This window comes from Lycium barbarum, chromosome 3 (assembly GCF_019175385.1).
Source record: "Lycium barbarum isolate Lr01 chromosome 3, ASM1917538v2, whole genome shotgun sequence".
NCBI classification, from domain to species: Eukaryota; Viridiplantae; Streptophyta; class Magnoliopsida; order Solanales; family Solanaceae; genus Lycium; species Lycium barbarum.
The window spans coordinates 128,932,347-128,958,967 of record NC_083339.1 but is presented as its reverse complement, the minus strand read 5'-3'; the positions used below and the strand labels follow the sequence as shown (position 1 = coordinate 128,958,967).

Genomic DNA, 26,621 nt, shown 5'->3' with positions numbered 1-26,621 from the left:
AATTTTTTGTTTTTATATTTTTGTAATCCATTTTATAAGAGATATTCATTTTTTACACATAAGAGATTTAAAAAAAATCATTTTCTTCTTTTCAAATTATAAGAGGGCAATAGATCTTATTTTCTCAAAATCAACCCCCACATTGAATAAAATTGTGATAATAATCTTAACTTAATCTTAGGACTTCAAATGTATAATAAATTCCTTAAATTTAGATTTTTTCACTTCGTCGGGCGGTTGTAGCAAATCCAATGTATATTATCCTTAATATTTGTTACTTCCAAGAATAAATAAAATTAAGGGTAAAATAAGATAAAATTAATTAACGAAATCCAAATTTTGTAAAATAACAAATACTTCTTCCAATTCAAAATTAGTGTCCGCTTAGCCTTTTTATTTTGATTCAAAATAAATGTCCACTTACATAATCAAGAATGAATTAACTTTATTTTTTCAAATTTATCCTTATTTACTCAAGACAATAAATAATCAAGAGTCTTTATAAACTAAGTATAGTTTAGTCTGATGCCCATTTTCCTTAGAAGTTACCATTTTCGTAAAAGGGTATGTTCAAAGTTAAGTGAACAATTATTTTGAACTTAGTTTGGTACAAATATTTTATGTAACTTCATCAACTAATATGGGAGGGAGTTAGAATCTCGTAAGCACTTGCATTTTTTTGTATTTTCGGTCTTTCTTTCCAAATTGGGGTTAGGAGAGAAAGGGCAAAAGAGTCTTTATGGTTAATTGGCGTTAGTAAAATCTGGAGTATTGCCAGGGTTTCAAAATCCAGTGAACCCATCACTCTCTCTCTTCATTATATTTTCCGGCGGATTCTGATAAGAGGGAGATTCAATTCACTGTAAAGACTAAATAATTGTACTCAGAAACTAAGAATTAGTATAGTTAATTGGGAGTGCATTATTAGATTTAGAAAAAAAGGGGGTTAATGGATTTGGATCAGTGGATAACGAAGGTGAAAGAGGGGCAACACTTGGCTGAGGATCAGCTTCAGCTCCTTTGTGAATATGTAATGTTTTTTTTTTCTTACTCTAAACTCCTTTGATTGTCTAGGGTTTGTTTGTTTGCCTGAAAATAATTTTGGGTTTAGTTGAATTAAAACCCTAACTTTGATAGGGGCGTATGTTTATTTGATTGATTACGAATTGATATATTTTAATATGGGTGCTTTTTGCTCGTATCCAAGTTCCTTCAGGTGGGTTCTAGAGATAGTTTACATTCCCATTTTAAGGAATCCTGATTTGTTGCATGTATCATATCCAAGTTTTTTTTTTTTTTTTTTTTTTTAAATTGTTAACTGATGGTATTACTTGCAATGTATACAATTGTTTGGGTATAATTAGTCGGTTGCACTTTGACAAGACGGGGTCCCTTAATTTCTAAAGAACAATACTTTGTTGGAGCACACAGTTGGTTAGGTTTATTGGTTTAAACTGTGGAGTGGCTAAGTATTTCTCCTTTTATTGCATAGCCAGGATAAATGTGGGTGGTCAATGATAGTGGCTAAAGTTTGTGGCCTCATGATGATGATATAAGCTAGTAGTCGTCCCTAAAACAGTAGGGAAAAGTCAGAGTGGATCTAGTTTTGGATAGCCAGGGTTATCATCTTCGGGCCACTTCTACCATTTTCCCCTTCTTCTGCAACTGAACTGTGTCTAGCTTATTGACTCGGCGCTTTCTTTCAGGAACATGGGGTTTTCTCCCTCTTTCAAGTAGTAGCTTTTATTGATAGGTAGCTTCGCTTTAGTACAATTCCATGTTAATCCCAAGACCTAGAGAAGTTAATGCGACAATCAAATCTAAAAGGCAATTTATGTTTACCACATTTAGTTTCACGATTTGATTTATATCTCTGCCGTGGAAAATAAAAATTAGCTTTAATAAGGGCTTAAGGGTTAAGAAAAAGTTCTTGTAGCTGGAGGGTATTGGATTACATGGAAGCGTTTTGCTTATGTTGGTGGTTGGTTGCGGGTGGTTGGTCGTATAAGATAGGTCACACTGCTAAGTATTTGCTAGTTTTATTTTTGCTCATCTATTTGATTCAGTTCTTTATTTGCTAAGAAAGTTGGTTTCTTCATTAACATCATGTGATGTTTGATTTATAAGTTATTGGTTTCTTCATTAACATCATGCAATGTTTGATTTATAAGTTATTTGGTTTCTTCTCTTGCATATCTCTGATAAGGCTTCTCCCCCAGGGCTTAGTTCAAGTGGCAAAGGTTGAGGGACATGTGACTTAGATAACAAGTTCAAGCCCTATGCCATGCGAACTAAGCGTGGTATTTAAGTGGAGAAGGGTGAGCCCATTATCCCCGATTTTCGAAGGCTAGGGTTGGCCCTGATGGATTTCTCTGTCATCAAAACAAAATCTGATAAGACTTCTGAATTGTACTGTCTAGCCTTTTTTTTTTTTTTTTTGGGGGGGGGGGGGGGGGGATATGTGGCTATTTTGTGCTGCTAGAGTGGGAAAAAATTGGAAGGATATATTCTGATGTATGGTTCGTTGCAGAAAGAGGATTTCAAATATTTCTGCTTATATATGCATTGTTCGCAGGAAAATATTCTGATTCCATTTGTGACAAATAACTTGAGGTTATATCAATTTGGTATCTTCTACCTGCCTAATAGTCGTACTGATGATATTTTATAGCATTGATAAGTCAAAACAGGCAGATGTTTTTATCTCGAGCGTCAGATGTTATTGTCCTTGAGAACTCACTGTGACCCTTTGTTTGGGACTAAAACATGTTAATATGGTACTCTTATACAGGTTAAGGAAATCCTGATAGAGGAGTCAAATGTGCAGCCCGTTAATAGTCCAGTTACTGTTTGCGGAGACATCCATGGCCAGTTTCATGACCTAATGAAACTCTTCCAGACTGGAGGTCATGTACCTGAGACGAATTACATTTTCATGGTAAACCTTCACTAGATATGGATTGTTATGGATGGGTTTTTCACGACCTTCCAGCTATGGTTAAGTCATCATATTGTAAGATTTTTTTTTTGTTTGTTTTTGGCCAGGGAGATTTTGTTGACCGTGGATACAATAGTCTAGAAGTTTTTACAATTTTGTTGCTCCTTAAAGCAAGGTATGGAATGAAACATTCGAATGCAATTTGATATTACTTGTTCATAGTAGGTTCATCTTTCTTTTCTGTACCTGTCAATAGGCTTTTTTGTTGACAGCTAAATTAGAAAAAGACATGGCTCTATTACTGTCAGTTTGAAGCTTTAGCTCAAAAATAATGCTATGGCCTGTGAACCTTGTGTCATTCATGTCTTTTTTTTGACTTAAAAAATAAATAAAAAGACCGAATACCATTTGTCAAGTCCAAGAAAACTCTGAAGAAACTAGTTTATGTTTATTGTATTCATGTTTTTGCCCAAATGTTCTGATAGTTCCCCTTCTTTATCTATCTACTTTGTATGAAGTTGTTACCTCATGTTCAAGGTTGAATCACATTCACATTATATCTGCTGCTTCAGTTAACCAAATGCTCGTGTTGCTTACTCTCTGAAGCTTTCTTTGTTAAAAAGGTGAAATAACATTCATTGTTAATTTTCTATCTTTCCTTGTCTTACTTTCTATCAGATACCCAGCCAACATTACTCTGTTACGTGGAAATCACGAGAGCAGGCAACTAACACAGGTAATGGACACTATCCCTTAAACTTATGATGCCTACATGTGAAGTGTAGGTGATAGATGCTAGGTCACATAGATATGGTCAAGATTTTTTACCTCATACTTGCCCCCTTTGCCTCTCTCTCATTTTTTTTTCCTTGATGAAGAAATTGTTTTTGCTGTCATTGTGGTGCTTCTTTAACCGTTTGAGAGATCCTGGGCTGTAATCGTGCTTCGTGAGGGTTTTTCTTCCTCATATAAATGGTGCCTAAACAATGCGTTTCTAAATTTTTCTTAGTTGTGTTCTTCTAATGATTACTTGTCACCACATCATTAGCCAGTTCTTGTGCTATTTTGGATCCCACCTTTCAAGTGACACTAAGGTCCTTGAGGATGGGTAGGTGCAAAGAGCTACTGGTGTTTCGGTCTGTGCTTCACATTTCTGGTTATCTTTGTGATTAAAGGGACATACAAGTGGATTATCAAGTTTTCACATACAGCTCTTAGAATGAATTTTTTTTATTATTTGAATTCTAGTTCAAGGTTTCTTTATCATTGCTGTTGTGGTGTTACCCCCACACCTAATGCTGCTGTCTAAGATTTTGTTCTTCCCACTTCAAATTCGGGGGACGTATTTCCCTCGTCGTGAAGGTACATGCTTGCTACGTGAAAGAAGCATTTCCTAGATGTTCTATTTTCTGATTAGCTTTACATGTTACGTGTTATAATAGGTCTATGGATTCTATGATGAATGCCAAAGGAAGTATGGAAATGCGAATGCTTGGCGGTACTGCACTGATGTTTTTGACTATCTTACTCTCTCGGCAATAATAGACGGAACAGTATGTTCTAGCACTCGAGATAAAATTAATCACTTGGCATATTTTCTCAATCATATTAATGTTTGTGTTTCTTCCCTTGCAGGTATTATGTGTCCATGGTGGACTTTCTCCTGATGTTAGAACTATTGATCAGGTCCGTTGACTTGGACTTAGATGTTTTGTGGTTCTGCCTTGTTGTAACAAGCTTTAAATTATTCAAGTGCATGAATTTGATATATCTTCACTGTACTAGAAAGAAATCAACCCTGAATAATGTCATTAAAGCTTGATAAGAACATTAGAGAGAAATCAACCAATTTTTACTCCAATGTAGTCGTGTTTATATATGTTGGAAATTGGTGGTGTCTTGCAAGTTGCTTTTGTTATGTGATTTAATATCTCACAACATTGTATCTGAGATTCTATGAGCTCCTTATCCTCTGGTACTTCGTACTTGAGGATTCATCATTTCATTGGAATTGATTGTGCTGATATCCATGCTTTTTATTAAAAAAAAATTCTAACTTTATTTTTTTCTCAATTATCATCTTATTTCTTCTATATTTAAAATGTGGGCATATCTAGAACTAATGTTTGTTCTTTCTTTGTTATGATCTGGCAGATGAGAGTCATTGAACGTAATTGTGAAATTCCCCATGAAGGGCCTTTCTGCGACCTTATGTGGAGTGACCCAGAAGATATTGAAACGTGGGCAGTAAGTCCTCGAGGAGCAGGTTGGCTTTTTGGATCCAGGGTTACCTCCGAGGTATGGTAAGCTTAAGATGTTAATTATATAATTGTGATTATTGTTTCAAATAATAATTTTGCGCATGGTTTGCAGTTTAATCACATTAATAAACTAGATCTAGTTTGCCGGGCTCACCAGCTTGTCCAGGAAGGTTTGAAGTACATGTTTCAGGATAAAGGGCTGGTGACAGTGAGTAACCTATTCTTTATTGCGTCGGTCATCTGATTTGTATCATATAATGAAACTGTGTCACCATTGCCTTTTGTACCATGCAGGTGTGGTCTGCTCCCAACTACTGTTACCGATGTGGAAATGTTGCTTCAATATTGAGCTTCAATGAGAATATGGTAGTATTGCTATTATTTTCACGTATTATTTACCTTCTATTAGTTAGCCCGTTTGAATTTCAGGATTCCTTAGCGATGCGCTTTTTTGTTGCTTAATGCTCTGCTTATCGTTTTGCTATGACAGTTGTGTCCTTCTAATTTATCTCATTCGGTTTGACCTACTCATGTCGACGTGTGTTGTTATGTGTACAGTAAGTCCTCCAGGCACAGGAGGACTTTTGTGTCTAGGACACAATGCCGCATCCTGATATTAGGAAAAATCTATTAATCCCTCCATTTCCTTTTGTGTCTTAGTTTGATTAGTCACAAGTTTAAGACTATGAAGATAACTTTTGAATCTCGTGGTCTTATACCAAAGGTGTGCATGACATACCAAAAGTATCCTTTGAATCTTGTGGCCTTAAACATGCCATGTCATTCCTACGAGAAAGTGTCCTTAAGGGTGAAATGGGAATGTTGGATTTAAAAACTTACTAAAGAATGTACCAAAGGAAAAGCTAAGCCATGAGTTGATCCTCTTTCCACTTTTTGTCTTCTATTTGCGTTGATGGTTCATTCCTTTTCTAATTCTCACTTCTACCTTTTTTCGTGTCAATTTCTTTGAAAATTATGCCTTTATAATCTCCTAAGGTACTTGACCTTGTAGGTAACATATAGAGATCTTGCCTCTGTCGGTGCATAAAGTGATTTTATTCAATCTCCATGTGTGTTCAAAGGTAGGGCAGGGAAAGGTTGAGGCTTCCCTATCATTAGTCTTTCCACAGAAATGTCAGCATCTTAGCCGGAAGAGCAAGGATTTCTTCCTCTTCATCTACTGCTATGAATATGTTGATTCCCATCAACTCTTTTGGCATAAGATCAATATACGTGTAACCTCTTTTCTCAACCAAAAAAAAAAAAAAAAAAAAAGAAAGATAAATCAGTAGGCATAAACTCACATTTGGCTTCATAGGAAGGAAGATCAGAGTTATCTTGAGTATACTCCTTAGAAGTCAGGACTTCTACGAAGCTTTCCGTCATAGTCTTTCGTATCTCATTTAGTAGGTTTGTTGGGAAAACTTGATTATCATTAAACAAAGAGAGTCCCAACCAATCACGGCAAGCAGCCTTGCATAAAATATGTTGTAACTTCCAACTCTTTTACTTCTGCCATCCAAAAAAAAAAAAAACTCTTCTACGTCTTCGTTAGAGTTGGTGTCTCTCTCTCTTTTTTTAAGCAAGAAATAATAGTGGTCTAAAATCTAAGGTAACATTAGGGGAGGAGGTAGAGGAATTGCTTGGGCTAACTCTTTCAGTGAAGTTGATTTGGCAAAGGGGCAGTAAACCCATTCAAGCCCCAAAGCAAGGTGGAAATTCTTAATTCAATGCTGCTCCCATAGAAAGCGTAATTCATCTTAGGACCTGTACACATACAAGAGTTTGATGCCTGCAGCATTTTGGTTGTGTTAAGGATGGAAATGAAACTTCTAAGATGAAGCAGAATGAAGCATATTAAGCAATTGCTGTATCGACTTGTCCTATAGGCTCCAACATTTTGGAATGTATTGTTACTGCTCTCTCTCTCTCTATCTAATCCCCCTTTACTTAGCATTTATAGTTGTGGCGTGTTAGCTCTCTTTATTTTGTTGCTACTTTCTTTTCTAATTTTTGTATGGTTTTATCAGGAGAGAGAGGTAAAGTTCTTCTCTGAAACGGAAGAAAACAATCAGATGAGAGGGCCCAGGACAGGAGTGCCCTATTTCTTATGAGTGGAATGCTCGCTTTTTCTTCTGATATTATTTCTGCATTTCATCCTGCCACCCCCTTATTAATCGAACATGTAAGGGAGACTGTCTGTCCAGAGGGGACTGAATACGTCGTTCATCAAGATGGTGGTACATGCCCTAGCTTGTCTGGGGGACCCTGCTGGCTTCGAATAGTTTGTGCTATGTATTTACAATGGCCTCGATTGGCGCTCCCCATCTGTTCCGTAATTATTTTTACCTGTGTCATATTGGTGATATTGTACCTTGACCAGATTACAGTCTTTAGATAACTTGCTTGCATTTTTGCTAGATGTACATTTATTTTCGCTTTAACTTGAAGATTATTGTTCATTTACAACTCAAAATCGGATAAAAGTTGGGAAAACTATGGCTAATCAGTGTGATGTTTCGTATAACTTAGAAATAAGGGAGCTGCAGCTACTGAGGATGTGTTCCAATTACCTGTATTTTTCAGTGACATTGAGATATGATTAATTGGTGTGTAAGAGACAGTTAGCTGCCTATGTTTCTTTCTTTTCTTCAGTTAGCTGCTTATCATTTTTGTTTTTAGGGAAATGTGCCGTAGTGAGTTGGTCGTAATTTTGTTCCGTGGCCAAGGTCTGTTCAACTTGTCCTAATCTGGATTGAACAGACTCGATCAAACCAAATCAAAACTAAACTCAATTTCTCCTTTTTTTAAATGTGCAAATCATTTAACTCAGTTCTTTGTTCTGTTTTTCCCCCCACATGAAATAAAAATTTAATTCATTCAATCTATTAAGATTTACAGACATAAATTTTCTTGTGTTGTATGAGTTAGAATCGAACAAATTGATTAACTTATAACTTATTGGAGCATATATATATATATATATATGTGTGTGAAAAAGTTCACAGATATGATAATAAATTTACCTAACATTAATAGTTAAAACAATAAATAAATCATTCCCAAGCAACTTCGATATAAAAGAATAAAAAATTCAAGCTAGCGACATGATGTGCATACAATTTTTATGGCTAGAAGTGTACAAAGTAGTTAAAGATCTCTATAAAAGTAAGTTGTTATGGTCATAAATTTTTTATATCCCTTCCGTTTTAATTTATGTGAACTCATTTGACTGAGCGCGACATTTAAGAAAGAGTGAAGACTTTTAAAATTTGTGTTTCAAAATAAATCTTGAATATTTGTGTGGCTGTAAATCATTTTATAAAGTTAATTTGTTTTCAAACTAGGAAAGAGGTCATTCATTTTGACACGGACTAAAAAGGAAAAATAAATTTACATAAATTGAAACAGAGTTTGTTTGGTTGAGTTTTTTCTTCTTCTAAAATACCTACTTATCTCTTTTATAACCAAATACAACTCTATCTTCAAAAATTTCAAATAAAGTGAATAATTGTAGCAAACGGGTCCTTAAAATTTCCGAATCTAATTTGAAAAAGTAACCTGAGTGCGAGCCCAATTTTGAAATTACGCCGGAATATTCTTCCGCCAAGTTTTGACTGTTAGACACCATTGCCGTCCGATTTGAACTCGTCGCTCTCTCTCTCTCTCTTCAGGAAAAAATTGAGATGTAAGTTCGCCGAACTCTTTTATACAAGTGCACTGTCCGTGCCTCGAATTATTATATGTATATATGTCAAAAAATCTTACCTGATTTTAATGGATTTTTGTATTGGCTAATGTGTCTTGGTATTATTTACATGTTAATACGCCCTCTTACTTGCTTTATTGGCTCTATTCTCTGGGGTTGTACCGATTTGCCTTTGTGTATTATTCGTCAATTTCTCGAATTGTGAGCAAAGTGCTGTAAAAGATGAATACTTATCGTACTGGGGAGTTGTAGCTCAATTAACTTCAACTCATTTTTTCCAGAGTCATGTAAGCTTTTGGCAAAGAATTGTAGTATTAGACTGTTCAACTATAGAGTATGAATCTCAGAGAAGGGACTGTACCGAGTACAAATGTGAGATGTTTCTTCAATGAATGAAAAATGCGTAGCTTTGAATGGATTAACGATGAGATTTATCTTTATGTTTTCTATTTATTTTTATTGCTACAAATAGCGTAAATGCATCATCTTCTTTTTTTTACGTTTAAGGGTGAATATTCATCTCCTATCCCATTAATAAAAGAGAAATATAGAACTGTTGGAAGTACTTTATAAAGAGAGATGTATAAAATAAGTATGAAACAAATAATCCTCAGGAGTGACATTGTGCCAAGGAAACTGGTGGAAGTACTTTATATTTTTAATCTACTACCAAGACAAAGCAAGATGAGTTACTAGCTAATAATTCAAGAATAGGGTTAATTACATCATTCTCTTTGCAGTCTGCCTTGGTTAAATATGTTTTTCTAATTATAAAAATTACACATACGACATAGTATATGCACGATATCTAGTACAAGTTGTGAGAAAAATGTTTTCAGAGAACTTATATAGCTCCATGCCAAGACGGAGAGGAAGACCTCGCAAAACAAGTGAAGTTGTAAAGGATGCAGATGAAGAAGAGCATAAAGTGGAAAAGGAAGATGATATATTCAAGCAAGAAGGTATCTTTTTTTATTGTGAAAATGTTAGTTCGTTTTAACATTTGAAAGAAAAAGTATGCTGTTTATTGAAAAACAAAATATAGTACGAGGAAACAGCACAAGGACAACAGTTGCATACATTGATCGGGGTGCAGAAATCTTGAAGCCGGAAATTTTGTTTTGCTTGGTTGCACTTCATATGCATGAAGCTATATTTCAAAAGACACATTCTCTTCTATTTTTTGGTGTTGATGTACGATATAAGTTCTCTGTGTGACCTATTTTCGGTTTTATCTTTATCCTGCAAGCTGAAGAGAGGTAAAAATATCAATTTTCTAGGTCTAATACCTTCCATTTATATGATACTCTTTGAATTGTAAAACAAGGCTATGGAGATCGAAGATGCATTTCACAAGGAAAGTTAAATGTAGAAGGAAAAAAAATTCTACCGTGTGTTTGAGTAGGAATTTTTGAAGTGAGAAGAAAGTAGATAAAAAGTTAATAGTGTCACTCTTCCAAGTTTATTTCAACTTCGGCAGCACTTAATTTACACTTCTTCTTGGTTTCCCCAACTAATTACTCGGACAATCAAATGATATCCAAAAGAATGTAACTATGAAGTTCTTAAACATGTTGTTCCTGATGAATTTTGATTTTCACATTACAATCATGATTGAATCTCCGTGAATACGTCATTCACCTTATTGTCACAATCTCTTTTCAGCTGAACGTCAAAGTGCTGCTGTCAGGGCTATTCGTGATGTGGAGATTGAACACCTACGAAATATGTTGCGATTGCTGCGATCTAAATTTAGTAATGAACAGCTGCAAGTTCCAGTCATGCAATTTTTTGAGGAAAATTTTCCAAACCTGGCTATTGTAAGCAATAAGAAAAATGGTCAGTATGAAGTGCAGTGGAAAGACAATGATGTCAATTTAAGCATGGAGCAGTTTGATGGACGGAATCTACATGCTTCTCTTCTTCATAACCTGTCCATGGCGTACCCTGATTGCTCCAGTGCCATGCCGTCATTTGGTGGTTTTGAATTCTCAAATAAATCTGGTATCTGTAAATCTCTTTTTGCTCATCCTTATATGAAATTGCTAGATACTAAATTTTTATTTTTCTGACTTAATTTATTTACATTTTGGCAGTTAAAACAACCCTCTGTGGTGTCGAAAACCTCCAGATCAAGGGATTTGTATGTTCTATTGCACTTAAATCTACTATTTCCTGCAGTTTATATTATGGTGAAATTCATGTTGCAATACCACATTTTAAGTTATTTAGGCTGCATGATGATCCTTTTTTGGCTGTATGGCTAAATTCTTGCATTTAAGATTTGGAAGCAAGAAACATTTAGTTGGTACCTCTGTGTTTCAGTTTTGTTTTTTTTCCTCTTTTTGTGGGAACGGGGTATAAACTCATTTATGTCTTTGCACTGGCTCATCACGTAGCTCTAGAAGTGTGTGGTTGTTGACCTTTCTTCATGCTTATTTTGATCGAGCAATTGATGTGCCCTCGCGATGATATCAACACTTGCTTATTCTTCTTTGTTCCTTATTTTGCCATTTTTTCTTTTTTCTGAAGGTCTTGGACGAGCCATCTGACACCCAAATGCTTGATCTGCCGGATACTCTTCAGACACCCGGTGTACGTAGCTATAATATAATGTTTGTGTGGTTTGTTGCTATTACTTGTTTGATTTTTATTCATTTCGTTCCTTAAAAGCATCTAACTAGGGGGATGTAGGATTGGCAAATATTTCATGAACACATAAACCCTGAAGTATGAAGCGTTGTTTCTCCTTCCTTGTTTATATATCTGTCTGGATGACTGCACCTCTTGGTACTCTCTTACTATATATAACTAAACTTCATAATGTTCAGTTGATTAATGCTTTAGGAACATTGTTGTGGAACTAGTGGCATTACTGTATGTAAGCGTATGATGGTTCAATGAAGCGATTTTTTAATGAAACTAATTTTTTTCCAAAGTTGCATCAGCACAAGTTTCTTGTTGATGTCTTCACGAGTATTTGTGTTAAAGGCAATATCAAGAGTAATATTATTTCTGGCTACAGGCAAGTAATAACAGACTGTCTGTTGGGATGACTCCCAAAACTTTAAGGCTGCCTAAGCCTGGGGAAATGCTTCTATCTGTCCACGGCTCTCCTCTCGGTGTTTTCAAGGAAGACAACATGGAAGCTATACATGGTATGGGCCTATATGAGAGATGACTTTGGTTGTTAAGGACTCAGTTTCACTTATCTAATGTGTGTTACTTTGTTCTGCAGAATCTGGAGATGGTAACGGCTCCGAGTGATCTGTTAGCGTAGAGGTAAAAGATACCGTTCATCTGATTGTAATGTTTGAAATTAGTATTCAAGGCTAACCCGTGCTCTTAATTTTGAGAGCCCTTTGCCATCCTCTTTTTGGTTTGTTCCAGCCCTTTTTCTCTATTTCCTTTCCCCTTTCCTTTGTTAGGCTAGAGGTTGGCAGGGTTCTGACTATTTTCTGTAGGTTATGAAGCTGGAAAAGTGATGCTCTTTGTAAATAGTTTTGTAAGAGTAACAAGAATTTTAATGTTTAGAGACGGTCATGTTCTTAAATATTGTGTTAAGTGTTAGTCCTAGTTTATCTGCATAATTTAACTGTTTTTTTTTTTTTTTAATCTTTCTTGCAAACCGGTCTTTCTTAGGATGAATTATGAATGATAGAGAATCGTACAAGTTGCAAATGAGCACGATTTAAGCAAGAACACGAGTTTAACTAGTTGGAACGTAAACTGTTTGGTCAAAAAAACCAAAGTCAACTTCCCAGTCGGTATTAACCTCATCATGCAAATAATTCTACTAAACATTAACTACTCTCACGTTAAGGATCTCAAAGCTAATCAGTACGTCTGAACCCTTTTTCTATTAATTAATTAATATATGTAACAATTTTACCACCTTCATAATTACGTGGCTGTTTAGGCTAATTACTTGTAGGTCAACTAAAAGCGTGAAGCTATACTAGTTATAGTTGATGGCTTATACTGCAATGAGTCATCAAGGCAGTGAGAACAGAAAATAATCAAAGCTCTTAATATAGCTGACCTACTTTGCTTCTCCTCTCAACATTTTTCTTGTTATTAGGTGAAAGAGGCCAAAAGTTTTCCTACCTCCGTCTTCTTTTGGGATATTTAATTAAGTAAACTTCAAATGTATAACAAATATTGGCATTCGTACTTATATATAGCATATACAGCACAATACGTGAGAGAGGTTCTTTCTTGTATTGTATAGGCAGAGAAGTTCGTAAGTTGTTGATCAAAAACAATAACGTACTGAGTATTATCAATATACAACCAATGACTGAAAACCAAAGGATTCATCCTGTTGTAGACATGGAAGCACCGCGACCACCACCACCGACACGTCCTTTAGTGCCTCGAGGCTCGTTTAAATCAGAAAAAGGCGATCCAACGCGGCTTCAGCAGCCAATAATTAACCAGCCATTCAGACGTACCGCTCCTGTAATGTATCCAAGACCACCCACTAAGAAGAGAAGTTGTTGTTGCAAATGCATTTGCTGGACAATTAGCCTCATCATACTCCTTATCATCATTATTGCAGCAATTGCTGGTATTCTTTACCTTGTTTTCAAACCAAAGATCCCTCAATACTCTGTAGACAACCTCAGAATATCAGATTTGAGGCTCAATTTCGACATGAGCCTCTATGCAAGATTTAATGTCAGAATCACTGCTGTGAACCCCAACAAGAAGATTGGAATCTATTATCAGAAAGGAAGTCATTTGACTGTGTGGTACAAAAACACAGAGCTCTGTAAAGGGTCCATTCCCAAGTTCTATCAAGGTCATCAGAATAAAACAGTACTTGACGTGGCCTTAACTGGGCAATCACAGTATGGTAATACATTGATGTCTGCAATTCAAGAGGCAACACAAACTGGAAGAATCCCATTAGATCTTAAGATTGAAGTTCCAGTTAGTGTTAAACTTGGGAAGCTCAAGTTGAGAAAGGTGAGGATAATGGGAGATTGCTTGCTGATTGTCGATAGCCTCTCTGCTAATAGTTTGGTCCGGATTAAGGCCAGTACTTGTAAGTATGGGTTGAAGCTCTAAAAGCTTCTGCATTGTATTCATATTTGTTCTTTACTTTAGATTTTTAGTTCTGTTATTTTGTTTGTGAGATCTCTATTCTTGTCAGTGAAGATGTTATCCATAGATATTAGGAGAATTCTATTACATACATACATCTTCATTATTCATGTTCATAAGCCAAACATTGGCTGTTGGTTAATACTTGGTTATGCAGCTTTATACGAAGTGATTTATTGCAGAGAATCCTTCATGTGCTTAGCTTGGTTTGGTAATTGAAAAACCGACCTATGTACACCTAGCAGATAGCATAATATTAAGATAACTGAAGCCCCATATTATCTAAGAAACATCATACAAGCTAACATAGTAGCTGCAACATGCAAGTCATGAATTGCACAAAAACCCATAAAACATTTCTGCTAGTCTGATATATACAGGTGTAGTAGCCAAGCAAGTTTCACAATTTCTTAGTCCAAATGACGCGTCAAGCATGGGTACCTCAACCTCTTTTAACAGAAAATCATCAGATGACAGTGATTCTAGGCTAAGGTTGCACTCAGCCAATATAGATATCTGTTTTCAAATGTCACTGCCAAAGGGAACTAATCACCAACCAAGGCTCGTGGTCTATGCTCTATGGTAAACAGGGACATTCCTGTCTGTGAAACAGCTCTGGCAAATGCCATGTTTGCGGTTATAGTGGGAGCATGCCAATAATCACCGGTACCAAAAGCCACCTTGTTTTTCAAAGCCAGTTTTCTGGTTGTTGGAAGGCTCATTAGCCGCTCTGATGGACAATCAGGAACAATCCTGTTTGAGTTAATCAAATGATCAGTATATGGAATTCAAGCTACTAGTAAAACTGTAAACTAAAAGTTAAGAAAAAAGAAACATGGAGATGAAAAATATCCAACTGTGCCTTTTGAAAAGTTAAATGTCCACATAAATCTATGCCCTGTACAAAAACTGCTACTGTTCCAATTTATGCCCTCAAATTAATATCCTTGCTGTCTGAATAAGAATGAAATTTGCTCTGTTTATCCACACAGATTTTCTACGAACTCGTGTATTTACAATGAATATTACCCCTTTCCCTTAAGCGATTGAAAGAAAGAGAAAGAACCATGTGAGGGGAGCAACTCTCTAGAAGGCAAAGAGTAGTTTCTCATAAAACTATCGAAGCATAAAAGCTACTTTTTCTTGACCAACAGGTCTGAGGTAGTACCATCATGAGATTCAGGTTATTTTTACTTCTTGGCATCAGATTTAAAAGACCTAAGCAGTTGTTATAGAATGACAAAAGGACCATGCCAGGAAATTCTATAACAGATACTGAATATGAATTATGTTTATGATGCAGCAGAGTAGCTAATAAAATTTTACTGGGACCTAAAATCTGAAAGTCATATAGCAAGACGAACAAAACTTTTTCAACTTTATCTTGTTTCTGTTATCAAGTAATTATAGATATAAATCTTGTGGGATATTTTAGAAGTCAGATTAGAGGATGGCAAGCAATTCATATCTTTCTTCCTATTTCTTTTCTGGAGGTAAAAAGCGGGGAGGGATTGACGTAGCATGTACTGTTGAATGTAAGGATTGTTGCAATAAAGTTGTAGAAACGAAAACTTGCTGTAAGAAACATAATGAAACTTATAAAAAATTCACCTAAGACGTGTCAAAAATTGCTCTGCTCTACACTTCTCATTAGGCCCACCACACATTGAAACAAGCTCCTGAAATTCTGAACAAACACTTTCACAAACTATGCCTCTCTTTCGCGATATTACTGGCATCAGTTCCATGTGGATTGGCTTTTTCATTTCAGAATTCACCTGGTGGAAGCCAAGTACAACATAAACCAAAGAATATTACTACAATGGTTGCCATATGCAGAAGTACAGTGGTTAAGCTGATAGTAAATGTGTATCCACGGATCGTATATGAAGAGATTTCTTTAGGGGAGAGAACAAAAGTACTTCAAATACAAGCTCAGTACTGATTTTACTGCTTAACATATGAATCATACTATTAACTTCCCCAGAACAAGAAGCACCAAAACTAGCAATTTGTTATCTCTATATGAACCACTGAGAATTAATATGTGAACCATCAATTCAAGCAGAATATACTATATAGTTATATCCAATTTACTATGACACAAGTTAACTCTGGCAACGTTCCTACAAACCTTAACATGTCGCACGAGAATTGGTTTGTTATCAATCACTATCGAGGCAACTGACGTGCATTTTCTCTGAACAAAATATTTTGAATCAACAACCAATGTCACACAGGTCATCTCAGGCTGTAAAGCCACTAGCTCGTTCACACGAGTCACTAGGACTATAAAGGACTCAAACGAATATATTAACAAAACCAAAATTAACAGATAGCTATTAAAGCTCTCAAAATTTTAAACACACGAGGTTTCTGAGAAGAGGTGTCACCTGTGCAATCATAAACTCATAATTTCCCTTGAACCGACTCCTCAACTCACTCTCCGGAGTAGCCAGAATTCGATCAATACCCCCATTACTAATCCCAGACACTATAGCAACCAGTGCTGTCGTATCAAAATTAACCATTTCAACATCTAAATCGGACCAACTCCTCAACGCACCGACAAGAGCACAGAAAGAATCACCCAAATTTACATCATTACTCATATCACCACTATGCAATTTTCCCATACTCCCAGAAAAGCCTGTAAATGTTTCTCCATCTTTATCCTGCAATTTTACTTCTCTACTAGAGTCTGAAAAAGATCCAACCTTTATTTCCAAAACACATGCTCTCTCAAAAGACCTCGCTAGTACACTTACCCAATCCCCATCATCATAAAACTCACAATCAAAATCACAAAAGCCAAACCCCAGATCAGTATTAGCTCCAAATTCATGTTTCAGGTTTTCAAGAACGCAACTTTGAAGTCCATTTGAGAAAAAAAGAATAATCGAACAAGGCCTCACCGTAACAGAAGCCTCTGAAACAGCAACCAAGAGTTGTTGAATTTTGCTTCTTAAACCCTTGCAATTCCTAGTTTTCTCCCAAGAAATGTACTTGGGGTTTCTATCAGATACAATAAACCAAACAGGGTTTCCATTAAAAGAGCAAATAACGTCAATATAAACACTCTGTTGTGGAACTTTTTTGCAGACCCGTGAAATGGATGTTACTAATGGGTTTTCAAGAATGTGAACAACTGATTCGAGATATCCAATGTTGGTGCTGAGATTGACAGGTGAGTTGTTATTGGATATGGAAATGCGGTTAAGGAAAGAGAGTTCAGAGTTGATTAGTCTAAAAAGGGTAGTTTTCCATGAGGATTTTGGTGTTGTTGTGAAGGTTTCAATTCGATGTTTGAGGGCTTTACATCTCCTTTTCTCCTCTCTTTCGTCCCTTTCCATTGTACAATGTTTCAATGGAACCAACTGAAAGGAATATATTCCTCTTCACTTGCTAATTTGATTTAATTCTTTTCAAGGAAATAAACAAAATTTGAATTAAATTGGTATTTAAAGAAAAATCGAACTACAATGACTTTGTTATATACCAAGAGAAAAGGACAAAAATGGTCCCTTAACTATGATAGTAGGTTCAAAATAGTCCCTTAACTATGATAGTAGGTTCAAAATAGTACCTTAACTATGCACTTAACGGTTTTAGTCCTTTAAGTTTGTTACAAGTTAACAAAAATGGTCTCTTAACTATGAGAGTAGGTTCAAAATAGTCCCTTAACTATGCACTTAACGGTTTTGGTCCTTTAAGTTGACAAAATGGTCCCTTAACTATGAGGGTTGGTTAAAAATAGTCCCTTAAGTATGCACTTAACGGTTTGATAAAGTCAGAAAATGATGTCTCGAAACACAAAGACCGACGGACTCTATCGATTAAAACTGAGGGAATCCATCGACTAAATAAAATACACTAGACTTCAGAAATAAATTAGAAATAGCAGAAACTAAAAAAGTTGTCACTACCAAAAACAAGCGAAAAAAATGATGGACGGAAACCGATGGATAAAATCGAGGGACACTATTTTTTTTTTAATTTTTATTGTTTTTTACGAAAACCAACGGAAGTCCATCGGTTATTTTTTAGGAAAAATGCGCAGAAGTCCATCCTATAACCGACTAACGTCCGTCGGTTTTGTCCCGAGTTATTTGACCGATCTAGAGTTCTCACTAATTTTTTCCTTTTTTTCATAGTTCTCGTCAAATCTAACAAATAGAGTTCGATGAATATTTTGTCGAAACTAAAACTGTCAACTTATGGCAAACTTAAAGGACCAAAACCGTTAAGTGCATAGTTAAGGGACTATTTTGAACCTACTCTCATAGTTAAGGGACCGTTTTTGTTAATTTGTAACAAACTTAAAGGACTAAAACCGTTAAGTGCATAGTTAAGGGACTATTTTGAACCTACTATCATAGTTAAGGGACTATATTCTACTAGTAAATTTCTACCAGAACCATTTATATTTATTTATAAATATTTTTTAATAATTTACTAATGTTTTAGCTAGGGTTTAAAAAGTTGAAAGGACATATCAATGGTCTTTGTTTGAGTGTTGTATTAAAATTATTTAGGAGTGAACTTAGTTATTATTTTAATCATTAAGATTGGATAAGTTCAAAGCATGTATAAATGTGAAATTGTTATTTGATTTATGAAAATGAATCGTTGTCATATCTTACCGTGATATTTTCACCTATAGATGATTTAGGAGATGATAGGCTCATTATTTGTTTGATTCTTGTAAAATATACTCCATATATATTGCTATATGAGAAGTCTATATCTAACTCTAGTTGATAAAATGATTTGAATTTATATTTAATGTAAAATTACATTTGTGAAATTGAAACAAAAATAGCGTTTGTTAAAAGGAGAATACACTTTTTGTTAGGGATTTTCATATTGAAACCTTGATTAAGAGTAAAAATATTTCATTCATTTGTTATATTCCTTCCGGTCATTTTCTTAAGGTTTAAACTTTTTCTATAAACATATTATTAATTTGTCTAGTAAACTAACTTTTTTTTATTGCTAAATATTTAATTAAATTTAACATTTGGCTTGTAAAGGGCCAGACCGGGTGTTGTATTATGAATTGTGATATGGGCAGGGGCGGATCCATGTCTAAATTTTTGGTGCTCGACACCCATTAATCCTGATGAATATTCTAATGTGTTACACGCTTAAAGCTAAGCCACGAAGGAAGTCAGTTCAAATCCTACTCAAAGTAATATATATATATATATATATTTTTATTTTTTTTGTTTGATTTTAAGGTCAGCACCAGGACGATTGAATCTTGGTCGCCACTGGATATGGGGCAGTAAAAAACCATTGGCAGTGGCATCAGTACTCACTCAAAACACACAAAAATGGGAGGTGCTGTGTCTCCGGCCACCACTCTCCGCCTTAAACCCCTTTACGCCTTTCGTTTGTTCACTGATTATCGCTCCCCAATCAAACTCTTAAACCCTCAAAAGCTGCACACTACTCCAATTCCCCGTCAACGAAGCTTCTGCTCTGTAGTTTCCGCCGCAATTTCCTCGGGAGAAGCACTTGAAAAACCCAAATTTGATGGTGTCAAAAATGAACAAGTTAAGGAATTTAGGAAAAGGCTGAGGGTTGCGGATATTAAGGGAGGGGTTGATGAAGGTTTGGAGAGGCTTGGTGAGACATTGGTGGTAAGAGGTTGGGTTCGTACGGTTAGGGCTCAGAGCAGCGTTACCTTTATTGATGTAATGTCTCATACTAGCTTGAAATTTGAGACTTGTTTTCTTTATGTTTTAACATATGTAATTTGGCCAGGTTAATGATGGTTCTTGTCTTTCAAATATGCAATGTGTTATGGGTTCTGATGCTGAGGGTTATGATCAGGTACTTACTCTATGTTTCTGTCCATACATATATGTGTAGAGCTATCAATTAACTGTTTCTAGCTGTACTGAGTAAGAGACCAGCCAGCTTACTGTTGTTAGAAAGTATATTGGTCTATATATTCTGCTGATTACTTATTATTATAAGCTCTTGTGCATAAATTTAGGAGGCACATTTAATGAAAAAATTGGAGGTGCATTTTGATGTCTGCTGAGTTACGTATATGTGATTTTATATTTGAAAAGAAACGAAACAAGTTCAGTTTGGTCCTCAGGAAAGGTGATTTCTTTCACCGGTCCCTGTGAAATTTGGTGTATGGAGCTTGATGAGTTGAATGTTGAAGGAAAGGTCTTCTGAAGAATTGTGACATTTAGCTAACTCACACTTGGACATTGGGCATGGCCTACAAGCACACACTTAGAAAGTCACTTTTGTATTGCTTTATGTGGGTGTCAAACCACATGCTATGCCCCTTGGATACCCATTCTTGGAAATTCTTAGTTTTCATGTGATTTGCAGCAGGTTAAGAAGGTGCCATGCATGTGTTTTCCCGGTACTATTTTGATTTATGTGGTTCTACAGGTTCTCCACTAAGATAAGACGGGGCACAGTTGTGGATGCATGTGCTGATTACTTATTGTTGTAAACTCTAAATATTATTTCTGTGTATGCTAGTTCCAGATTGCACCCCGTAAAACTTGCGATCATGAAAAGAAAAAAAAAAAGGGATGTAAATAGCTTTTAAAGATCATTTCTTTCTCTTTTATTCTTAAGAAGATGCTTCTGATATGGGAAGATAACATTTAAGGCTCCAATATTCAGCAGTCTCTCCCTAACTTAAGAAAAATCATGGAGACATGGACTTCGATTCGATCTCATGGGGCTTTCAACTTGGCATGTGATTTGGTTGACCTGTTGCTTTCATCTCTAATGTTCGTTTACTTTGTTCGATACATACCTTACAGGTGGAGAATGGCTCAATTTCAACTGGTGCATCAGTATGGATTGAAGGTACTGTAGTCAGCAGTCAAGGATCAAAGCAGAAAATAGAGTTGAAGGTTCAGAAGCTTGTGGTGGTAAGGACTTTGTCAATTTCATCAAACGTTCAGTGTTTATGCTTACGAGTGTGCTTGAACATCCTTTACTTCTAAGGGTGTTCTTATTTTTTTGATGACAAACCTTAAAGAGCATCTACTTATGATGGGGAATCCTTGACTTAGTTGTTTCTGAAAAGAGGAAAATAGAAGCAACTAGACGGTAAAATGCCAAGAGGAACTACGCAAATGCATCTAAATATATATCTGCTGCCAAATAAGCTTTTTCATGTTGTATTTGTGTATTGCATTATCATTATAAATTACGACATGTGTATTGTGCATTACTTGTTGAAATGTTTTCGAAGTTAGTTGACATTTATGGTCTTCCAACAGACCTCAAGACTCCACCAGTGTGTTATACAGTTAATTCCGTCCCTACTTGAATCCTCCACCAAGAATTTTAATGTTGCTGCAATCTTTTTCCCTTAGCTAATAACTACTCTAATCTCATGCCAATTCCAACAATTTGTTTATAGCTTGTTGAACATAGTTATTGAGAAGGTTGAGGGGGAATGGTTACGGTGATCCAAATTCGTCCTTACACTAGCTCGGAATAAGATCAACTCCCTGAACAGATTCAACAGTTTAGCGTAGAGCATGGGTTTATAGTCAGAAATTTGGAGTGTTTTATGTAGTTCTCATGTTTATCTATTTGTTGCTTATGTTATGACACTGGTCATTTAGTGACTAGGCTTGCTCGTGTTGGTTTTCTCGCAGGTTGGTAAAAGTGATCCTTCTTTCCCCATCCAGAAGAAAAGGGTCAGCAGAGAATTCTTGAGAACAAAGGCTCACCTTCGCCCTCGAACGAACACTTTTGGTGCGGTATGAGTTGGGGCAGTGCACTTTGTTCTCTGTGAAGGTTTTAAAATATTCATGTAGTTTGGTAGGAAAATGGTGCTATTGCATGTCATTATGAAGTACCTATTTGATCCATAATGTAGGTTTTTTTTTTTTTTTTAATTTATCCTTTTGGTTTAAAATACTTATGAATCAACTCCCTATTAGAGGGAAAATTAGCTACTTAGCCTTTAATGTTTTAAGAAAGAAAAAGAAAGATAATTACTTACTCTACACCCATTTTTCATTATTATTATATCCATTCCTGTTTAAATTTATGGTTGTCCCCAGCAGCCTTTGATCAGTGGATGCTAGAGCCGAACTACCTTTTGCATTCAGCCCCTTTCATCCTTATTCCCTTTTTGTGTAGCCATCAGTTTCAGATCTCATACAAGTACCAAAAAGGTAAAGATTTATTTGGGTCACAGATCCAATAATGATAAGAAGAAAACATATCTAGTGATTTGGAATGGGATTGTGGAATATTTATAATAGACCTTGTGCAAGTGTATCACATAGGGCAACTATTCTTCTAGTTCTTAAAATTTTCAAGCTTCTTGTCCAGTTGTCCTTTTCTGGGGAAAGTAATACTGATTCTGTATTTTACCTATTAACTTACCTTGTCCAAATCCAATTCTTCCCCACTTTTGTGGAAATGTTAAATAATTGGCTTACTACTACGTGGAACCCTTAGAGAAGCTAGTACAGGGTAATAGCTGGTAGCTGGGTAGCATTGATGTTGGTAATGAAACCAATAGGTTTGGCATTTTGAAAGGGTAATTTCTCTTCTATTAACAGCATTAGACTTAATGTGAAATCTCCCATGGGATGTAAATACTTTGGGAGTTAAAATCAGCATGCTTAGAAGCGATTGCATTTCCTGTGTTTAATAGATTTCTCTGTTTCTATGGATATGCAAACTTCTATTGTAAGTCGATTTTTTTATTTTTTATTGTCCCTAATTTGATATGTCAACTTCTTTTTAGGTTTCGAGGGTGAGGAATGCTTTGGCCTATGCTACACACAAGTTTTTCCAAGAAAATGGCTTTGTTTGGGTCTCAAGTCCAATAATCACTGCTTCTGATTGTGAAGGAGCCGGTGAGCAATTCTGCGTGACTACATTGGTATGTAATGCTGATTTAATATGTTACATCATCTATCAGGTCTTTTCCCAAATTCCCAGTTGGTGTCCAGCACTCTGTGTGTTGTACCCCATCTCTCTTCACATTCATCACCTCTCCCAAGAACTAAGAAAGGGAGGGAAAAAAACAGACAGGAAAGCTCTGAACTTGGTTGGGCTAAGAGGATGATGTGTTGAAAGATCCAAATTCTACATCATTTAACTTTACATTGTCAAATTGTTGTTTAGACTGTTAATACAAAGCCTCAAAGCTTAGTCTACTTGTAGTCTTGCATAAATCCTGCTTTTATTTGCTTTCGATTAGCTATAGACAGTTTCTTATGGTCAATTTTATCTTGGCCTCTTTCTTCTTGATTAATTTGTCCATGCTCCGTGCATATAACTTTGCAAAGTATACCTATTGATTTGACTATTTCTTTTTGATTCATTCAAATGCCAACAATACTTTGCTTATATTCTTTTTTATGAAATATCTTGTGCTTGAGTAAGATGTTTGTTTACCTAACAGATACCGAACTCCAACGAAGGTGGAGAGTCACCAGTTAATGCTATTCCTACTACTGAAGCCGGTTCTGTTGACTGGTCACAAGTAAGTCAAATCAACAACCAGGGTGCTTTGTCCATTTTAGAGTGAACTTTATCAGCTAGCTGTTGAAGTTTGTTTCTATCATTACAAGCAACGTGAACTTTTTAAATTCTGGAAGTTCATAGGTGCATGCATTTGATGGTGGATTCCTTTCATAACTGTCTAGTTAGTTCTTGTAAATTGCATCTTTGTGTTGCAGGACTTCTTCGGGAAACCAGCATATTTAACAGTGTCTGGGCAACTCAATGGCGAAACATATGCTACTGCTCTTTCCGATGTAGAGTTTCCTCACTTTTCAGTTTCAACTTTCATATGCTACTTCCAACTTAATCTTTTGGTCACAGATTATCTTTATTTCTTTCAAATTCTAACAGTGTCATCTATCTGTCTCCAGATCTATACCTTCGGCCCTACATTCAGAGCAGAAAATTCCAACACTTCCAGACACTTAGCTGAATTCTGGGTAAGCTTATACACTTCAACTGGTAAAACGTAGTGGAACTTTTTTTTTTTTTTTTTTTTTTTGTTATACGTGGGCAGAAACCAGTAAAATGTTGACACTGAGTTTTATTGTGTAAGATGATTGAACCAGAACTAGCATTTGCGGACTTGGATGATGACATGGCCTGTGCTACTGCCTATCTCCAGTATGTAGTATGTTACCTTTCACACCTTCTTGTCCCTTAGAGCATATTTATAACTTTGTTCTGACAACTAGACTTTTGCATTGACATAACTCTTCTTGTAAGGTGAAATATGTATTAGAGAATTGCAAAGAAGATATGGATTTTTTCAACACTTGGATTGAGAAAGGGATCATCAATAGACTTAGTGTATGAATTTCTATGAACTCGATGTGTTTTCCACAACCCTGGCGGTCTGAAGTGTGCACCTAATAGGTGATCTCATTGTGATCATATGCTCCCACAGGATGTTGCTGAGAAGAACTTTGTGCAGTTGACTTACACGGATGCCGTTGAGCTTCTATTAAAAGCAAAAAAGAAGTTTGATTTTCCGGTAGGCGTGCTTTATTTGCATGCTTTCTCACATGCAGTTTTTGGTCAATCTCCCCATCCACACTTCTATTACTTTTCCTTAAATGGTAATGACTGCTTCTGCATTTGGTAGGTGAAATGGGGATGTGATTTGCAAAGTGAGCATGAACGATATATCACCGAGGAGGCTTTTGGTGGTTGCCCTGTAATTATTAGAGACTATCCGAAGGTTTAGTTTCCTATCTGCATTTATTATTGAAGCTGTGGGGAACTTTCAGATGATTGACGGTGTTTCATAATTTCAGGATATCAAGGCATTTTACATGCGGCAGAATGATGATGGAAAGACTGTCGCAGCCATGGATATGTTGGTACCTCGGGTAGAGTCCAGAAACTTAGTCAACTCTTTAGTTGTCATGGATTATTTTTTCTTGGACAAGTCGAACTAATGTAAAGCAAATCAATATTTCCATTAGTTCTTATACATTTGCACTAATATACATCACATCAATCAGCTAAACCACCTCTTTTACACATAGCTATTTGTATCATTTAAGAACTTAAAATTCATAGAATCCTATATTTAAAGGCTTGTTTTTTTGCGGAGACGAGCATTTTCATATTGTTTGCGTGTATACATTCTATATGCTGGTCAATAGAATACTACATTTATAACCTTTCAGTAAGTCAACCCCTGTGGATGTAAATCCTGACAAAGGTTTAACTAGTAGTTCTGTGCGCGCAATAATCAAATGTCATGAATACCTTCTTCCTTTTCTTTTCTCCTTATCTTGGGATAGGCATTCATGCCAGAAACCCAATTTCATAGCATGAAATGCTCATGTATGAATCTGTACTCCGAGCAAAGCTTTAGAGGTTGGATTGCCAGAAACCCACTAATGTAATTTCTTTAGTGATGCCTGCTGGACTGTTTGTTGTTGGTTGTAGGTGACTTAGGACTGCGTATTCCATTTGTTTGATGAAGTTGAACCAGTTGAAGCAATGGATTGGTCTGACATATAATATTTTTCTAGCTCAATGTCTCGAGGTTGTTTTCTTCTTCAGGTTGGGGAACTTATTGGTGGAAGTCAAAGGGAGGAACGCCTTGAATACCTGGAAGAACGTTTGGATAACATGAACCTCAACAAAGAAAGCTTTTGGTGGTATCTTGATCTGCGGCGTTATGGTTCAGGTAGGTGAATTTGGCATTTTCTTGCTTGACGGTCATAATTTTTGCATTGTAATGCATGCACCTAATTTTTGATCCAACATTCATATTGCTAAATTAAATTTGGCTGCAACCTGCCTTCAAGTTAGTTACCCTGCCTGCAACTCCAGATTTTCATCATTTTCTAGTCTTCTTTTTCTGCGTGAGATTTTGATTGGACGTCTCGTTTTCTTATGCTGTAGTGCCTCATGCTGGATTTGGATTAGGCTTTGAAAGGCTTGTGCAATTTGCGACTGGAATAGACAATATCAGAGATGCAATACCTTTCCCTCGGACACCCGGCTCTGCTGAATTTTGATTTTTTGACCTCAAAAGTGTACTATTAAATATATCTTGATAAAAACTGAATCTGTCATAAGGTGCAATATCACCAAATAGCATGGTGCTTCTGCAATCCCTTTTTTCAACTTTCATTTACTGTGTAGATTTTATAGAACTTGTTAAGATTATGGTGGAAGTTATAATCATTGTACCATACCAATTTTTGTAGTCATAAAGACTTGACGAGTTGCAGTACCGGTGCCATTGAAAGGAAATAAATTTTGACTCGTTAGACTTTTTTCCTCTTATATCTTTCTTTTATTTCCTTGACCTCCTTTTCTCTCTCTCTTTTTTTTTTTTTGGGTGCCTTGAAGCAATACCTACCATGCGCACACACCCCTTACCTCACCAGTCAACAGGGTATAACAAAGTTAAAGGACAGCAGTTTATGTAATTAACGCTGGTTAAGTGGCTATAGTATTCTGTGATTTGTGAGAAATGAAGAAACTAGTCAAACTATGGTTTTAATGTCAAATCAGCAAACTTTGAGCAGAGTCCTTTTTTTAAAAAAAATTCTTGTGGTTTCAACATAATTTAAGTTCTTACGGTTCATATTCAAGA

General features: G+C 35.9%; 5 protein-coding genes across 7 annotated transcripts; 4 read left to right on the top strand and 1 right to left on the bottom strand.

The window, feature by feature from the left end:
* The first annotated feature begins 674 nt into the window (after nt 1-674).
* LOC132632444 (phytochrome-associated serine/threonine-protein phosphatase) lies at nt 675-7,832 on the top strand. The gene is made up of 10 exons (XM_060348375.1): nt 675-1,030; nt 2,792-2,938; nt 3,046-3,113; nt 3,617-3,674; nt 4,381-4,491; nt 4,574-4,624; nt 5,093-5,236; nt 5,312-5,407; nt 5,494-5,565; nt 7,230-7,832. Exons 1-10 carry the CDS (start codon nt 950-952, stop codon nt 7,311-7,313), a joined length of 912 nt encoding a protein of 303 aa, XP_060204358.1. The 5' UTR covers nt 675-949; the 3' UTR covers nt 7,314-7,832.
* An 818-nt stretch (nt 7,833-8,650) lies between these two features.
* Nucleotides 8,651-12,461, top strand: LOC132632446 (uncharacterized). 3 transcript variants are annotated; one of them, XM_060348378.1, is made up of 7 exons: nt 8,651-8,887; nt 9,761-9,870; nt 10,574-10,912; nt 11,005-11,051; nt 11,441-11,503; nt 11,934-12,066; nt 12,147-12,461. In XM_060348378.1, exons 2-7 carry the CDS (start codon nt 9,765-9,767, stop codon nt 12,173-12,175), a joined length of 717 nt encoding a protein of 238 aa, XP_060204361.1. In that variant the 5' UTR covers nt 8,651-8,887; nt 9,761-9,764; the 3' UTR covers nt 12,176-12,461. The 3 variants fall into 3 exon arrangements, with proteins under 3 accessions (XP_060204361.1, XP_060204360.1, XP_060204359.1); XM_060348377.1 differs by having other exon boundaries at nt 8,652-8,887; nt 9,748-9,870; XM_060348376.1 differs by lacking the exon at nt 8,651-8,887 and having other exon boundaries at nt 8,907-9,870.
* A 640-nt stretch (nt 12,462-13,101) lies between these two features.
* On the top strand, nt 13,102-14,125 carry LOC132632443 (NDR1/HIN1-like protein 6). Its single transcript, XM_060348372.1, has one exon. The coding sequence runs from the start codon at nt 13,205-13,207 to the stop codon at nt 13,979-13,981; it is 777 nt and encodes a 258-aa protein (XP_060204355.1). The 5' UTR covers nt 13,102-13,204; the 3' UTR covers nt 13,982-14,125.
* A 125-nt stretch (nt 14,126-14,250) lies between these two features.
* On the bottom strand, nt 14,251-17,452 carry LOC132632442 (uncharacterized). The gene is made up of 3 exons (XM_060348371.1): nt 16,411-17,452; nt 15,629-15,795; nt 14,251-14,770 (listed from the first exon to the last, which is right to left on the bottom strand). The coding sequence occupies exons 1-3, from the start codon at nt 17,368-17,370 to the stop codon at nt 14,563-14,565; spliced, it is 1,335 nt and encodes a 444-aa protein (XP_060204354.1). The 5' UTR covers nt 17,371-17,452; the 3' UTR covers nt 14,251-14,562.
* A 1,717-nt stretch (nt 17,453-19,169) lies between these two features.
* LOC132632439 (asparagine--tRNA ligase, chloroplastic/mitochondrial) lies at nt 19,170-26,308 on the top strand. Its single transcript, XM_060348366.1, has 15 exons — nt 19,170-19,716; nt 19,787-19,855; nt 20,821-20,931; nt 21,670-21,774; nt 22,776-22,913; nt 23,439-23,519; nt 23,716-23,793; nt 23,911-23,979; nt 24,096-24,170; nt 24,266-24,349; nt 24,447-24,533; nt 24,645-24,740; nt 24,817-24,891; nt 25,577-25,703; nt 25,922-26,308. Exons 1-15 carry the CDS (start codon nt 19,354-19,356, stop codon nt 26,035-26,037), a joined length of 1,674 nt encoding a protein of 557 aa, XP_060204349.1. The 5' UTR covers nt 19,170-19,353; the 3' UTR covers nt 26,038-26,308.
* Nucleotides 26,309-26,621: the final 313 nt, after the last annotated feature.

Bases quoted from the DNA above. Each gene is read 5' to 3' on its own strand.
- LOC132632443 (XM_060348372.1), top strand. From the start codon at position 13,205: ATGACTGAAAACCAAAGGATTCATCCTGTTGTAGACATGGAAGCACCG.
- LOC132632439 (XM_060348366.1), top strand. From the start codon at position 19,354: ATGGGAGGTGCTGTGTCTCCGGCCACCACTCTCCGCCTTAAACCCCTT. The intron at 23,980-24,095 runs GTAAGCTTATAC...TTATTGTGTAAG, and splicing joins GACACTTAGCTGAATTCTGG to ATGATTGAACCAGAACTAGC. The intron at 24,892-25,576 runs GTAGAGTCCAGA...TTTCTTCTTCAG, and splicing joins TGGATATGTTGGTACCTCGG to GTTGGGGAACTTATTGGTGG.
- LOC132632444 (XM_060348375.1), top strand. From the start codon at position 950: ATGGATTTGGATCAGTGGATAACGAAGGTGAAAGAGGGGCAACACTTG. The intron at 2,939-3,045 runs GTAAACCTTCAC...GTTTTTGGCCAG, and splicing joins AGACGAATTACATTTTCATG to GGAGATTTTGTTGACCGTGG. The intron at 5,408-5,493 runs GTGAGTAACCTA...TGTACCATGCAG, and splicing joins AGGATAAAGGGCTGGTGACA to GTGTGGTCTGCTCCCAACTA.
- LOC132632446 (XM_060348376.1), top strand. From the start codon at position 9,738: ATGTTTTCAGAGAACTTATATAGCTCCATGCCAAGACGGAGAGGAAGA. The intron at 11,052-11,440 runs GTATGTTCTATT...TTTTTTCTGAAG, and splicing joins ACCTCCAGATCAAGGGATTT to GTCTTGGACGAGCCATCTGA. The intron at 12,067-12,146 runs GTATGGGCCTAT...TTTGTTCTGCAG, and splicing joins CAACATGGAAGCTATACATG to AATCTGGAGATGGTAACGGC.
- LOC132632442 (XM_060348371.1), bottom strand. From the start codon at position 17,370: ATGGAAAGGGACGAAAGAGAGGAGAAAAGGAGATGTAAAGCCCTCAAA. The intron at 15,796-16,410 runs GTGACACCTCTT...GGCTTCCACCAG, and splicing joins ATGAGTTTATGATTGCACAG to GTGAATTCTGAAATGAAAAA. The intron at 14,771-15,628 runs GTGAATTTTTTA...TAACTCAAACAG, and splicing joins CAATTTTTGACACGTCTTAG to GATTGTTCCTGATTGTCCAT.